Here is a 13,477-nt window from a genome sequence, read left to right on the forward strand (position 1 = left end):
GTACTATAATGAGGTAGTGTCGGTTGGTTTAGGTGTCCCATAATGAGGTAGTGTCGGTTGGTTTAGGTGTCCCATAATGAGGTAGTGTCGGTTGGTTCAGGTGTACCATAATGAGGTAGTGTCGGTTGGTTCAGGTGTACTATAATGAGGTAGTGTCGGTTGGTTCAGGTATCCCATAATGAGGTAGTGTCGGTTGGTTCAGGTATACCATAATGAGGTAGTGTTGGTTGGTTCAGGTATCCCATAATGAGGTAGTGTCGGTTGGTTCAGGTGTGGTACACTATGGTTAGTTACCTGGTTGCGTTCGGACATGAGGAAGTCTATCCTAGCTCCAGGTAGGCCCAGCTCCAGGTAGGTCTTCACCAGACGCAGGTCAGCACTGTTACCTGGAAGACACAGAATGAAGGAACACCCAAGATATTTCACATTAGACCTGGGTTCAAATACCGTTTGAAATCTTTCAAATACTATGAGCGATGCATTAACCTGTCTGGACACCACTACTGGGGCTTTCCTATTGGTTCCATTGCCAAGTCAAGCTTGATCAAGCCCAGGTAAAGGATTTTAAATTATTTCAATAGTATTTAAACCCAGATCGGTTTTCAATATATCAGACCACAACATGTCATGTGCCAAAAGAACTGAAGCAGATAACAAGATGGGTTGATTATCTGACTAAATGGATAAAGTGTAGTTACCATCGAGGCCGTGGACACAGACGATGAGGTGGATGCCCTCGTCACAGTTGTCATCCTCCTCCAGGCTAAAGTAAGGGACACTGGAGGCCAGGTCTCCCACCTCACTGTACAGGAACCCTGGTAGTCTCAGCTGCTTCAACTCCTCTTTGGCCGCAACAAAACTACACCACGAGGATAAGGAAGACATTTTTATTATTTGCCTGGCCAGTAATGTTGATTAATAATATAAGCTATTATGATAATCATAATAATACTACTACTGTACACTGAGCATATACACTGAGTGTACAAAACATTAAGAACACCTGCTCTTTCCATGACATAGACTGACCAGGTGAATCCAGGTGAAAGCTATGATCCCTTATTGATGTCACTTGTTAAATCCACTTCAATCAGTGTAGATGAAGGGGAAGAAAGAGGTTAAAGAAGGATTTTTAAGCCTTAAGACAATTGAGACACGGATTGTGTATGTGTGTCAGTCAGAGGGTGAATGGGCAAGACAAAAGATTGAAGTGCCTCTGAACAGGGTCTGGTAGTAGGTTCCAGGTGCACGGGTTTGTGTGAAGAACTGAAGACAAAAGGGGGGGGTGCAATGCAATATTAGGAGGACGTTCCTAATGTTTTGTACACTCAGTGTATATGCCATATAGCAAATGCTTTAATCCAAATGGACTTACAGTCATGCATGCATACATTCTACATATGGGTGGTCCCAACAGGAATCGAACCTATGACCCTTGGCGTTGCAAGCGCCATTATCTACAGACTGAGCCACAAAGAACCACATTAAAGTGCAAATGGTGCATCGTCCCTGTCAAATCAACCTAATACAGTAAAGTTAACGGAGCAACATTTCCCTAGCTACGGCTTAAGACATAACCATCAAAGCAGAAGAAATGAAATGATGGAACTGTGGACTGTAGGACATGAGGTGACTGGACTGTGGACTGTAGGACATGAGGTGACTAGACTGTGGACCGTAGGACATGAGGTGACTAGACTGTGGACCGTAGGACATGAGGTGACTAGACTGTGGACCGTAGGACATGAGGTGACTAGACTGTGGACCGTAGGACATGAGGTGACTAGACTGTGGACTGTAGGACATGAGGTGACTAGACTGTGAACTGTAGGACATGAGGTGACTAGACTGTGGACCGTAGGACATGAGGTGACTAGACTGTGGACCGTAGGACATGAGGTGACTAGACTGTGGACCGTAGGACATGAGGTGACTAAACTGTGGACCGTAGGACATGAGGTGACTAGACTGTGGACTCACGCTTTCATCTGTGGTGTGGGGGCGCTGTCATACCAGCGCAGGCTGTTGGAGGTGAGGGAGGTGGAGGGGGTAGGGACTAGAAGTCTCCCCTGGGAAGAGCCCACTGAGCTAGGGGCCAGGGGGGAGCGGACAGGGGCACCATAGCCTGGAGGAAGACCCCTGGGCTCCTGAACATGGTCCAGTCCCAACTGTTCAAACAACATACTCCTTCCTACTGCCCCTCCATCTCCTTCATCCTCCTCCTCCTCCTCGTCAACGACACCGTTCACGAACGCCAAGCCGTCTCCTTCCTCGTAGAAGCCGTTCTCTATCATCTCGTTGTCCTCTTCCTCGTCTTCCTCTACAGGCGGCCCCGGCCCCGCTCCAGACAGTATCCCCAGGGTGATAGCTGACGTCTCTACAGGGCTGATCTCTGAGACGTCTGTGCTGGAGCGCGAGCCAAAGTAGTTTTCTACCAGTCCCTTCTTGACCAGGTCACTGCTGCTGGCGGTGGAGTTAGAGGAGGGGTAGGAGGCTGTCTGGGGCTCACTACGGGGGGCACCTGGACCCCCTACAGCCCCCTCAGAGGAACCTGTTAACAACCTGGGATCAGTGTTAAGTGTTGACTCAGAGGTTGAGGAAAAAGTCTTAGGAGGCAGATATTGAGATGCAGAACCCCCACTAGCAGTGGTGTTGAGGCCCAACCCAGCGTCGGGGTGCGTTTGGCTGGGTACAGAGCAGCGTGTTGGGACAGATGGTGGTGGTTCTCCAGAGAACACCAGGCTCTGTTGCTCCTGTACCAGAACACTGGACTTCCTCATTCCCCCTGGGCCTGGTGGCCCCTCGGCCTCCCCTCCTCCTACACTGCTGGAGCCCCTGGACACAGACGTACCCCCCTCCGCCTCGTCATCCGAGGGCAGCGAGTTGATGGAGGTGAGGGAAGACTGGACGCCGCTGACCGCGCTGACTGTGCTCTCCGGGTTGAGGCCCTCTCCAGTCCCCATGCTGCCCTTATGGACAGAGGTGGGCTGGACGGGCCGGGGAGCAGGGCTGAGTAGGGGCCGTTCGGCCTGCTGGGGGCCCAACTCAGTCTCAGGGGCCCCAGCCAGCCCTACGGCCCCACCCTGGGTAGCCAGCTGGATAGCGAAGGAACTGGGCTCGCTCTCGATACCAGAGTCGGAGAGGCGGGAGGAGGCACTGGGGACAGCAGCACCTCCGTCTGGTGGCAGCCTGATACAATCACCTTTCACCTGCTGTAGAAGCACCAGGCCTGGCCTCTGACTAACCTCTGTCATTACCTCTCTACCCCGAAGCCTGTCAGACACCTCAGAACTCCAGTCTCTCATAGCAAGGTGTTTAGAGTCGGGCATACACAGGTCTGTCTGGGTGATTTCTGGGATATCTCTTTTGGAGGTCCCATCCCCATCCGTCCGACAGGGCAGGAGAACTGTCACTGTGTCTCCTTGGTACGGGTCCTTGTTACTGGGTTGGACCTCGATGTGCCTGAGTCCAGTGGCGGTAGAACCAGGCGTGTAGTGATCGGGCAGCTGCTGGCTGCAGTGGTCAATGGCAGCATTTTTGTTAATTACTTGGTTATTATCTGTGGTGGCTAATCCGGCTACAGCTCCAGGACCAGCCTGGGCCGGCTTGTTCTGTGTGTCCAAGCTCACTAAGGCTGTGAAGTAACCTTTCTGGCTAGCCACGCCACTAGCTACTAGGACGTCGTCCTCAAGGAGAGAGTCAAAATTAAGAACAGCATTTGCCTGTCCAGCGGCGGTGGTAGCACCAGGCTCAGGAAAATATTTGGAGATCCTAGTCCTTAGGTCAGTGTTGGAGTCTCCCCCAGTTACCCCCAGCAAGGCATCCCTCTCCCCCTGCTCCCTCTCCTCCCTCTGCTGCTTCAGGCCAGCCTCTCCCTGTCCCTGGGCCTCTCTGTCATGGTCAGTTTCTCCATGTGTTAGCTGTGAAGGGTTAGCCGAGTTAGCGGCCTTCCCCAGGTTCTTATAAGCCACCAGAACCACAGAGTCCTTGGATCCCTGTCTGATGAGCTTCTTGGCGTTCTCCCTCTCCGTCTTGGCGTTCTTCTTCAGTTTCACCGACTTGCCTTTAATTCAAAGAAAAAGCATGTGTTTTATATTTAAGGAGTTTTATCACAAACCCAACGTGCTTCAGATGAACTGATAAAACATCATGGTTCCCACTCTATTCAAGGAAGCATTGTCAAGGATTTGTCAGTGCCACATTTACCAAGACATATAGACTGAGACAGTACTCACTGGGGCAGAACACACAATAACTATCACCTGAACGTCTAGCGTACTGTAGTAACCATCACCTGAACGTCTAGCGTACTGTAGTAACTATCATCTGAACGTCTAGCGTACTGTAGTAACTATCATCTGAACGTCTAGCGTAGTAACTATCATCTGAACGTCTAGCGTACTGTAGTAACTATCACCTGAACGTCTAGCGTACTGTAGTAACTATCATCTGAACGTCTAGCGTAGTAACTATCATCTGAACGTCTAGCGTAGTAACTATCATCTGAACGTCTAGCGTACTGTAGTAACTATCATCTGAACGTCTAGCGTACTGTAGTAACTATCATCTGAACGTCTAGCGTAGTAACTATCATCTGAACGTCTAGCGTAGTAACTATCACCTGAACGTCTAGCGTACTGTAGTAACTATCATCTGAACGTCTAGCGTACTGTAGTAACTATCACCTGAACGTCTAGCGTACTGTAGTAACTATCATCTGAACGTCTAGCGTAGTAACCATCATCTGAACGGCTAGCGTACTGTAGTAACTATCACCTGAACGTCTAGCGTAGTAACTATCATCTGAACGTCTAGCGTACTGTAGTAACTATCATCTGAACGTCTAGCGTACTGTAGTAACTATCATCTGAACGTCTAGCGTACTGTAGTAACTATCATCTGAACGTCTAGCGTAGTAACTATCATCTGAACGTCTAGCGTAGTAACTATCATCTGAACGTCTAGCGTACTGTAGTAACTATCATCTGAACGTCTAGCGTACTGTAGTAACTATCATCTGAACGTCTAGCGTAGTAACTATCATCTGAACGTCTAGCGTAGTAACTATCATCTGAACGTCTAGCGTAGTAACTATCACCTGAACGTCTAGCGTAGTAACTATCATCTGAACGTCTAGCGTAGTAATCATGATAGTAACTATTCCTATGAATAACAACAACACACCTTTGGACTTGGGCAGGTCTGGGCAGTCATCGGGCCAGGTTGTGTCCATCATGGTTGGGGGCCGAGGCTCCAGGATGGGGCTGGGGAAGGATGCTGCGGCAGCTGCAGTGGAAGAGGATGAGGCCTTAGAGTTACCGGAGGACGTGGAGCCACTCCGGGGGTTATGTATGCCCAGCCACGGCCCGTCCCGATCTGAAGCAGGGAAACCAGAGTACGGAGAAAATCTCAATGACCTTTATCCACCAAGTAGATTTACATATACCCAGAATTACATGAGGTGAAATGGTGTTGCCATAGTAAACTGAATCAACAGACAGAAAATATAGAGACGATACACAACAGACCAAATATATTCATAGAGAAAGACAAAGAAACACTTCTATGTTGCCACTTTCCAGTCTCACGTCAAATGTTCAAGGCACTTAAAATGAACAAGTTACTGTGATTGTAGGAATGATATTTTAAAAGTGCAAGCGTGCATGTGATTTTCCCTGATTAATCACAAATTCCTGCTTATATGACATAACCCTCTATACATATATCATAACCTAGCCCGAAAACAATATTTACTTTCCTGACTTTTCTAAATTGAAGTGATCACATCCCTGCTTTAAATAGCTGTCTCTCTAACGGTCTGTCATGTTACTCATAGAAATATAGAAACAGAATCTATTTCATTCTATTTCTATTGCGTCGCTGACCTTCCGTGATAGAGTCCAGGTATCTGTCCTCGAAGATGATTGGCAGGGAGCTGACGTCCCCGTCCAGGTCGGCACATGCAACAGGAAGTGGTGGTAGAGACAGGAAGTAGGAGGAACTCTTGATGGCTGTGGTCATCTGCTGGTGGCTGTGAGCACTGACGTGAGGAGGGGAGAGAGAGCGGGAGAAACCGTGAGGAGGGGAGAGAGAGCGAGAAGACGTGAGGAGGGGAGAGAGAGCGAGAAGACGTGAGGAGGGGAGAGAGAGCGAGAAGACGTGAGGAGGGGAGAGAGAGGGGAAAGACGTGAGGAAGGGAGAGAGAGGGAAAAGGCGAGAGAGGGACGACGTGAGGAGGGGAGAGAAGACGTGAGGAAGGGAGAGAGAGGGAAAAGGCGAGAGAGGGAAGACGTGAGGAGGGGAGAGAAGACGTGAGGAGGGGAGAGAAGACGTGAGGAGGGGAGAGAAGACGTGAGGAGGGGAGAGAAGACGTGAGGAGGGGAGAGAAGACGTGAGGAGGGGAGAGAAGACGTGAGGAGGGGAGAGAAGACGTGAGGAGGGGAGAGAAGACGTGAGGAGGGGAGAGAAGACGTGAGGAGGGGAGAGAAGACGTGAGGAGGGGAGAGAAGACGTGAGGAGGGGGAAGAAGATGTGAGGAGGGAAAAAATAAAACAGTACAAATCTTCATTTTCTGTTATTGTGAATTGGTGGTTAATTAATCATAAAAACAGAGACAGGACACACACATACACACACACACACGTTAGTAATTTGTCTTACTGTAGTTCCTGATAGGCCAGTGCCGTTTGTCTCGGGTGTTCCAGACAAAAGAAGGCCTCTGCAAATCTCCGCACCTGAAATATGGAGAGCAAGAGACCAGAATGAGAAAACATGAACAGAGTGAGGTGCTCCACAGTCAGCAGGGTTAGTGAGGTGCTCCACGGTCAGCAGGGTTAGTGAGGTGCTCCACGGTCAGCAGGGTTAGTGAGGTGCATTACAGTCAGCAGGGTTAGTGAGGTGCATTACAGTCAGCAGGGTTAGTGAGGTGCTCCATGGTCAGCAGGGTTAGTGAGGTGCATTACAGTCAGCAGGGTTAGTGAGGTGCTCCATGGTCAGCAGGGTTAGTGAGGTGCTCCACGGTCAGCAGGGTTAGTGAGGTGCTCCACGGTCAGCAGGGTTAGTGAGGTGCTCCACGGTCAACAGGGTTAGTGAGGTGCTCCACGGTCAACAGGGTTAGTGAGGTGCTCCACGGTCAACAGGGTTAGTGAGGTGCTCCACGGTCAGCAGGGTTAGTGAGGTGCTCCACGGTCAGCAGGGTTAGTGAGGTGCTCCACGGTCAGCAGGGTTAGTGAGGTGCATTACAGTCAGCAGGGTTAGTGAGGTGCTCCATGGTCAGCAGGGTTAGTGAGGTGCATTACAGTCAGCAGGGTTAGTGAGGTGCTCCACGGTCAGCAGGGTTAGTGAGGTGCTCCACGGTCAGCAGGGTTAGTGAGGTGCTCCACGGTCAGCAGGGTTAGTGAGGTGCTCCACGGTCAGCAGGGTTAGTGAGGTGCTCCACGGTCAGCAGGGTTAGTGAGGTGCTCCACGGTCAGCAGGGTTAGTGAGGTGCTCCACGGTCAGCAGGGTTAGTGAGGTGCTCCACGGTCAGCAGGGTTAGTGAGGTGCTCCACGGTCAGCAGGGTTAGTGAGGTGCTCCACGGTCAGCAGGGTTAGTGAGGTGCTCTATGGTCAGCAGGGTTAGTGAGGTGCTCTACGGTCAGCAGGGTTAGTGAGGTGCTCCAAGGTCAGCAGGGTTAGTGAGGTGCTCCACGGTCAGCAGGGTTAGTGAGGTGCTCCACGGTCAGCAGGGTTAGTGAGGTGCTCCACGGTCAGCAGGGTTAGTGAGGTGCTCTATGGTCAGCAGGGTTAGTGAGGTGCTCTACGGTCAGCAGGGTTAGTGAGGTGCTCCACGGTCAGCAGGGTTAGTGAGGTGCTCCACGGTCAGCAGGGTTAGTGAGGTGCTCCACGGTCAGCAGGGTTAGTGAGGTGCTCCACGGTCAGCAGGGTTAGTGAGGTGCTCTACGGTCAGCAGGGTTAGTGAGGTGCTCTACGGTCAGCAGGGTTAGTGAGGTGCTCCAAGGTCAGCAGGGTTAGTGAGGTGCTCCATGGTCAGCAGGGTTAGTGAGGTGCTCCACAGTCAGCAGGGTTAGTGAGGTGCACCATGGTCAGCAGGGTTAGTGAGGTGCTCCACGGTCAGCAGGGTTAGTGAGGTGCACCACGGTCAGCAGGGTTAGTGAGGTGCTCCACGGTCAGCAGGGTTAGTGAGGTGCTCCACGGTCAGCAGGGTTAGTGAGGTGCTCCACGGTCAGCAGGGTTAGTGAGGTGCTCCACGGTCAGCAGGGTTAGTGAGGTGCTCCACGGTCAGCAGGGTTAGTGAGGTGCTCCATGGTCAGCAGGGTTAGTGAGGTGCTCCACGGTCAGCAGGGTTAGTGAGGTGCTCCACGGTCAGCAGGGTTAGTGAGGTGCACCATGGTCAGCAGGGTTAGTGAGGTGCTCCACGGTCAGCAGGGTTAGTGAGGTGCTCCACGGTCAGCAAGGTTAGTGAGGTGCACCATGGTCAGCAGGGTTAGTGAGGTGCTCCACGGTCAGCAGGGTTAGTGAGGTTCTCCACGGTCAGCAGGGTTAGTGAGGTGCACCATGGTCAGCAGGGTTAGTGAGGTGCTCCACGGTCAGCAGGGTTAGTGAGGTGCTCCACGGTCAGCAAGGTTAGTGAGGTGCACCATGGTCAGCAGGGTTAGTGAGGTGCTCCACGGTCAGCAGGGTTAGTGAGGTTCTCCACGGTAAGCAGGGTTAGTGAGGTTCTCCACGGTCAGCAGGGTTAGTGAGGTGCTAGGTGCTGCTAATCTACTCACTCTGAGTGTGTGATGTTCCACAGCCAGCAGGGCAGCAACATTCTCCTGCAGTGAGACCACCTCCAGGAACTGACCCCACAGGGCCATGAGGAGGGAACACAGCTGGGCCAGGTTCATATTGACCAGCTCTGCCAGCTCGTCCGGGCTCTCTGCTCTCTGCTGTTGGAGAGAGGGGGACATGGATTAGCCCAGTATAGACACCAGGGGGCGCCACAAAGACAAGCTAAAACACAAACACAGGCCCTGTTCCAATTCTTCCATGTTTCCTTGAGGTCAGCACATCTCTATTTGATTTCAAATCCAATCACACTCAATGAAGAACTTTGTCCAGGAGTTTAAGTCCAGGACTTTAATCTGGGTCAGGGAGACCTGCCATAGTGCTGGAAGTGATTAGTCCACTAAGTAGACCTATCGACTTGACTATGAAAAGGGCTCAGACAGTGAGCTGATGGCAGAAACTAATATCGTACCTTGACTTGATCACAGAGCTCAGTGAGACGGTTCTCAACGTCTAGTTCCTCTGGAGAACAAAACAAAGAGCATTAAAAGAGGTCCTTTTTTGTTGTCAATTCCACAATCATATACAGATCTGTCAAGTCTGACAGACAGGCTGGAAAATCAACGGTATCATTAGACATAAGAGCCAATCAGATGGATGAAGAGAAGACAAGAAGAGAGCCAGAGAGAGAGACCTGGCCCCCAGAGATATGACTGACAGAAAAGGACAAGAAGAAGAAGGCCCACCTGTGGGGAGAATGAAGCGTGTGAATAAATGACAGACAGAGGACTATGACAGGCACTGACCTCTAGGAGTTATAGTGACTGAAAGACTGAGGCATTGAAGCACACAGAAAGATTACCAGGTGTGTGGGGAAAAAGGAACCAAAAGAGGAGAAAGCAAAGAAACCAAACGGGAAAAGAAAAGATATGAAGAAGCAGGTTGAACTGAGTGTAGAGGGAAGGGACGGAGGGTAGGGTTCAGGTAGGGGGGACATACCTATAAAGACGTGCCTTTGGTCTGGAGGGAAGGGTCTTCTCAGTACTCTCTCATAAAGGACTTGCATGCTGGGCTTGGCTAGTAGGAGTGATTGGCACATATATAAGGGCATGTTTAACCTTGCTGTTGTTGTTACTATGCCCTCTAAGGTTAGAATGGATTAATAAGTACTTGATCATGTTCAGGATGAAACATTTGTTGTGACTGTGACTAACAGTCTGTGAAGCACCAGACCACAGCTAGTTGTAGGGAGGAGAGTTGATGTTGTGACTGTGACTAACAGTCTGTGAAGCACCAGACCACAGCTAGTTGTAGGGAGGAGAGTTGATGTTGTGACTGTGACTAACAGTCTGTGAAGCACCAGACCACAGCTAGTTGTAGGGAGGAGAGTTGATGTTGTGACTGTGACTAACAGTCTGTGAACCACCAGACCACAGCTAGTTGTAGGGAGGAGAGTTGATGTTGTGACTGTGACTAACAGTCTGTGAAGCACCAGACCACAGCTAGTTGTAGGGAGGAGAGTTGATGTTGTGACTGTGACTAACAGTCTGTGAACCACCAGACCACAGCTAGTTGTAGGGAGGAGAGTTGATGTTGTGACTAACAGTCTGTGAAGCACCAGACCACAGCTAGTTGTAGGGAGGAGAGTTGATGTTGTGACTGTGACTAACAGTCTGTGAAGCACCAGACCACAGCTAGTTGTAGGGAGGAGAGTTGATGTTGTGACTGTGACTAACAGTCTGTGAACCACCAGACCACAGCTAGTTGTAGGGAGGAGAGTTGATGTTGTGACTGTGACTAACAGTCTGTGAAGCACCAGACCACAGCTAGTTATAGGGAGGAGAGTTAATGTTGTGACTGTGACTAACAGTCTGTGAAGCACCAGACCACAGCTAGTTGTAGGGAGGAGAGTTAATGTTGTGACTGTGACTAACAGTCTGTGAAGCACCAGACCACAGCTAGTTGTAGGGAGGAGAGTTGATGTTGTGACTAACAGTCTGTGAAGCACCAGACCACAGCTAGTTGTAGGGAGGAGAGTTGATGTTGTGACTAACAGTCTGTGAAGCACCAGACCACAGCTAGTTGTAGGGAGGAGAGTTGATGTTGTGACTGTGACTAACAGTCTGTGAACCACCAGACCACAGCTAGTTGTAGGGAGGAGAGTTGATGTTGTGACTGTGACTAACAGTCTGTGAAGCACCAGACCACAGCTAGTTATAGGGAGGATAGTTAATGTTGTGACTGTGACTAACAGTCTGTGAAGCACCAGACCACAGCTAGTTGTAGGGAGGAGAGTTAATGTTGTGACTGTGACTAACAGTCTGTGAAGCACCAGACCACAGCTAGTTGTAGGGAGGAGAGTTGATGTTGTGACTGTGACTAACAGTCTGTGAACCACCAGACCACAGCTAGTTGTAGGGAGGAGAGTTGATGTTGTGACTGTGACTAACAGTCTGTGAAGCACCAGACCACAGCTAGTTGTAGGGAGGAGAGTTGATGTTGTGACTGTGACTAACAGTCTGTGAACCACCAGACCACAGCTAGTTGTAGGGAGGAGAGTTGATGTTGTGACTAACAGTCTGTGAAGCACCAGACCACAGCTAGTTGTAGGGAGGAGAGTTGATGTTGTGACTGTGACTAACAGTCTGTGAAGCACCAGACCACAGCTAGTTGTAGGGAGGAGAGTTGATGTTGTGACTGTGACTAACAGTCTGTGAACCACCAGACCACAGCTAGTTGTAGGGAGGAGAGTTGATGTTGTGACTGTGACTAACAGTCTGTGAAGCACCAGACCACAGCTAGTTATAGGGAGGAGAGTTAATGTTGTGACTGTGACTAACAGTCTGTGAAGCACCAGACCACAGCTAGTTGTAGGGAGGAGAGTTAATGTTGTGACTGTGACTAACAGTCTGTGAAGCACCAGACCACAGCTAGTTGTAGGGAGGAGAGTTGATGTTGTGACTAACAGTCTGTGAAGCACCAGACCACAGCTAGTTGTAGGGAGGAGAGTTGATGTTGTGACTAACAGTCTGTGAAGCACCAGACCACAGCTAGTTGTAGGGAGGAGAGTTGATGTTGTGACTGTGACTAACAGTCTGTGAACCACCAGACCACAGCTAGTTGTAGGGAGGAGAGTTGATGTTGTGACTGTGACTAACAGTCTGTGAAGCACCAGACCACAGCTAGTTATAGGGAGGATAGTTAATGTTGTGACTGTGACTAACAGTCTGTGAAGCACCAGACCACAGCTAGTTGTAGGGAGGAGAGTTAATGTTGTGACTGTGACTAACAGTCTGTGAAGCACCAGACCACAGCTAGTTGTAGGGAGGAGAGTTGATGTTGTGACTAACAGTCTGTGAAGCACCAGACCACAGCTAGTTGTAGGGAGGAGAGTTGATGTTGTGACTAACAGTCTGTGAAGCACCAGACCACAGCTAGTTGTAGGGAGGAGAGTTGATGTTGTGACTGTGACTAACAGTCTGTGAACCACCAGACCACAGCTAGTTGTAGGGAGGAGAGTTGATGTTGTGACTAACAGTCTGTGAAGCACCAGACCACAGCTAGTTGTAGGGAGGAGAGTTGATGTTGTGACTGTGACTAACAGTCTGTGAAGCACCAGACCACAGCTAGTTATAGGGAGGAGAGTTAATGTTGTGACTGTGACTAACAGTCTGTGAAGCACCAGACCACAGCTAGTTGTAGGGAGAAGAGTTAATGTTGTGACTCCAAGGGTGAGCAAGTCAACTACTACCATCAACTTCCTTCTAGAACGGCTGAAAGGAATTATTTTTGTAGGAGGCAGGGAGCAAATGATGACATGCAAATACTATGATAAACAACACAGCCAGTTGATGAAGACAAATGTACAATACATCATACTCATTCTAGATACAGACATTGGAAAAAGCAAGAGAGAGAAGAGCACAACATTAAACAAGAGCGTTCTAACAGTAAAGTCTGGCAGCAGGCTAGAGGTGTGTGTTTCTGGATCATGTTGAGGTGTAATACACAGTTGAATGTCCTGTAATTCTCTCACTGGGTATCAGGGCTCTCTAAATCTAATTCTTCAACTCAAACCCTGCAGTCAAATCAAGCTGCAGGTCCAGTGTTGTAATGTCAACGCCAAAACTGAGGTAATAAATGGACTATGGGGGAATGACCCAGTCTGTCAGCGCCACAGATCCATTACATCTGTGGAGCATCAACATCCTGGAGATTCTTTCCATTTCAGTTGACACTGTTTTTCTCCATGCAGCCACCTGGCAATGTGATGGGTGTGTGACTGACTGTTTCTAGTGTTACCATGGTGTAGTGTAGGTCTACCTAGCTCCATGCGGTGTGAGGAGGGCAGGTCCTTGCTGACGGAGGTGAAGTAACCAAACAGGCCCTGGTAGGCCAGCAGTAGGCTGGCACAGAGACTGTGGTGAAGACTGAATGCATGCTGCAGACATTGGTCTGACACCAGGAATGTTCTGCCCTGAAGGGAGGGAGACACACAGGGTGTTAATAACAGGTCATAAATAAGTCACAGATGCTGTGACACACACACAGTCAAGACAAGGTCACAGTGAAGAGAATGGATTCCTCATTGCACTGCTTTCTGAGCTCTCTCTCTCTCTCTCTGTGTGTCTGTGTGTGTGTGTGTGTTCTGAGCTGCCCCATTAGGTCTTGCTGCATGTATCTTAGAGTGACAAGGGGACTGAGCATT

The 13,477-nt window shown here is 49.9% G+C and overlaps 1 protein-coding gene across 3 annotated transcripts in view; it reads right to left on the reverse strand.

Annotated features, from left to right (window-relative positions):
- LOC110510598 (protein FAM135A) overlaps positions 1 to 13,477 on the reverse strand; it is a 52,304-nt gene that overhangs the window by 7,179 nt on the left and 31,648 nt on the right. For 2 of the 3 annotated variants that reach the window (XM_036987644.1, XM_036987635.1), the window contains 10 exons: positions 13,093 to 13,246; positions 9,769 to 9,846; positions 9,242 to 9,291; positions 8,772 to 8,930; positions 6,661 to 6,734; positions 5,886 to 6,040; positions 5,185 to 5,376; positions 1,981 to 4,063; positions 699 to 859; positions 295 to 386 (listed from right to left, as the gene is read on the reverse strand). In XM_036987644.1, coding sequence (XP_036843539.1) covers positions 295 to 386; positions 699 to 859; positions 1,981 to 4,063; positions 5,185 to 5,376; positions 5,886 to 6,040; positions 6,661 to 6,734; positions 8,772 to 8,930; positions 9,242 to 9,291; positions 9,769 to 9,846; positions 13,093 to 13,246 — 3,198 coding nt within the window. The remainder of the gene's footprint in view (positions 1 to 294; positions 387 to 698; positions 860 to 1,980; positions 4,064 to 5,184; positions 5,377 to 5,885; positions 6,041 to 6,660; positions 6,735 to 8,771; positions 8,931 to 9,241; positions 9,292 to 9,768; positions 9,847 to 13,092; positions 13,247 to 13,477) is intronic. The other variant, XM_036987640.1, reaches the window with a different exon arrangement.

The sequence above is a fragment of the Oncorhynchus mykiss genome, chromosome 1, assembly GCF_013265735.2.
Source record: "Oncorhynchus mykiss isolate Arlee chromosome 1, USDA_OmykA_1.1, whole genome shotgun sequence".
NCBI classification, from domain to species: domain Eukaryota; kingdom Metazoa; phylum Chordata; class Actinopteri; order Salmoniformes; family Salmonidae; genus Oncorhynchus; species Oncorhynchus mykiss.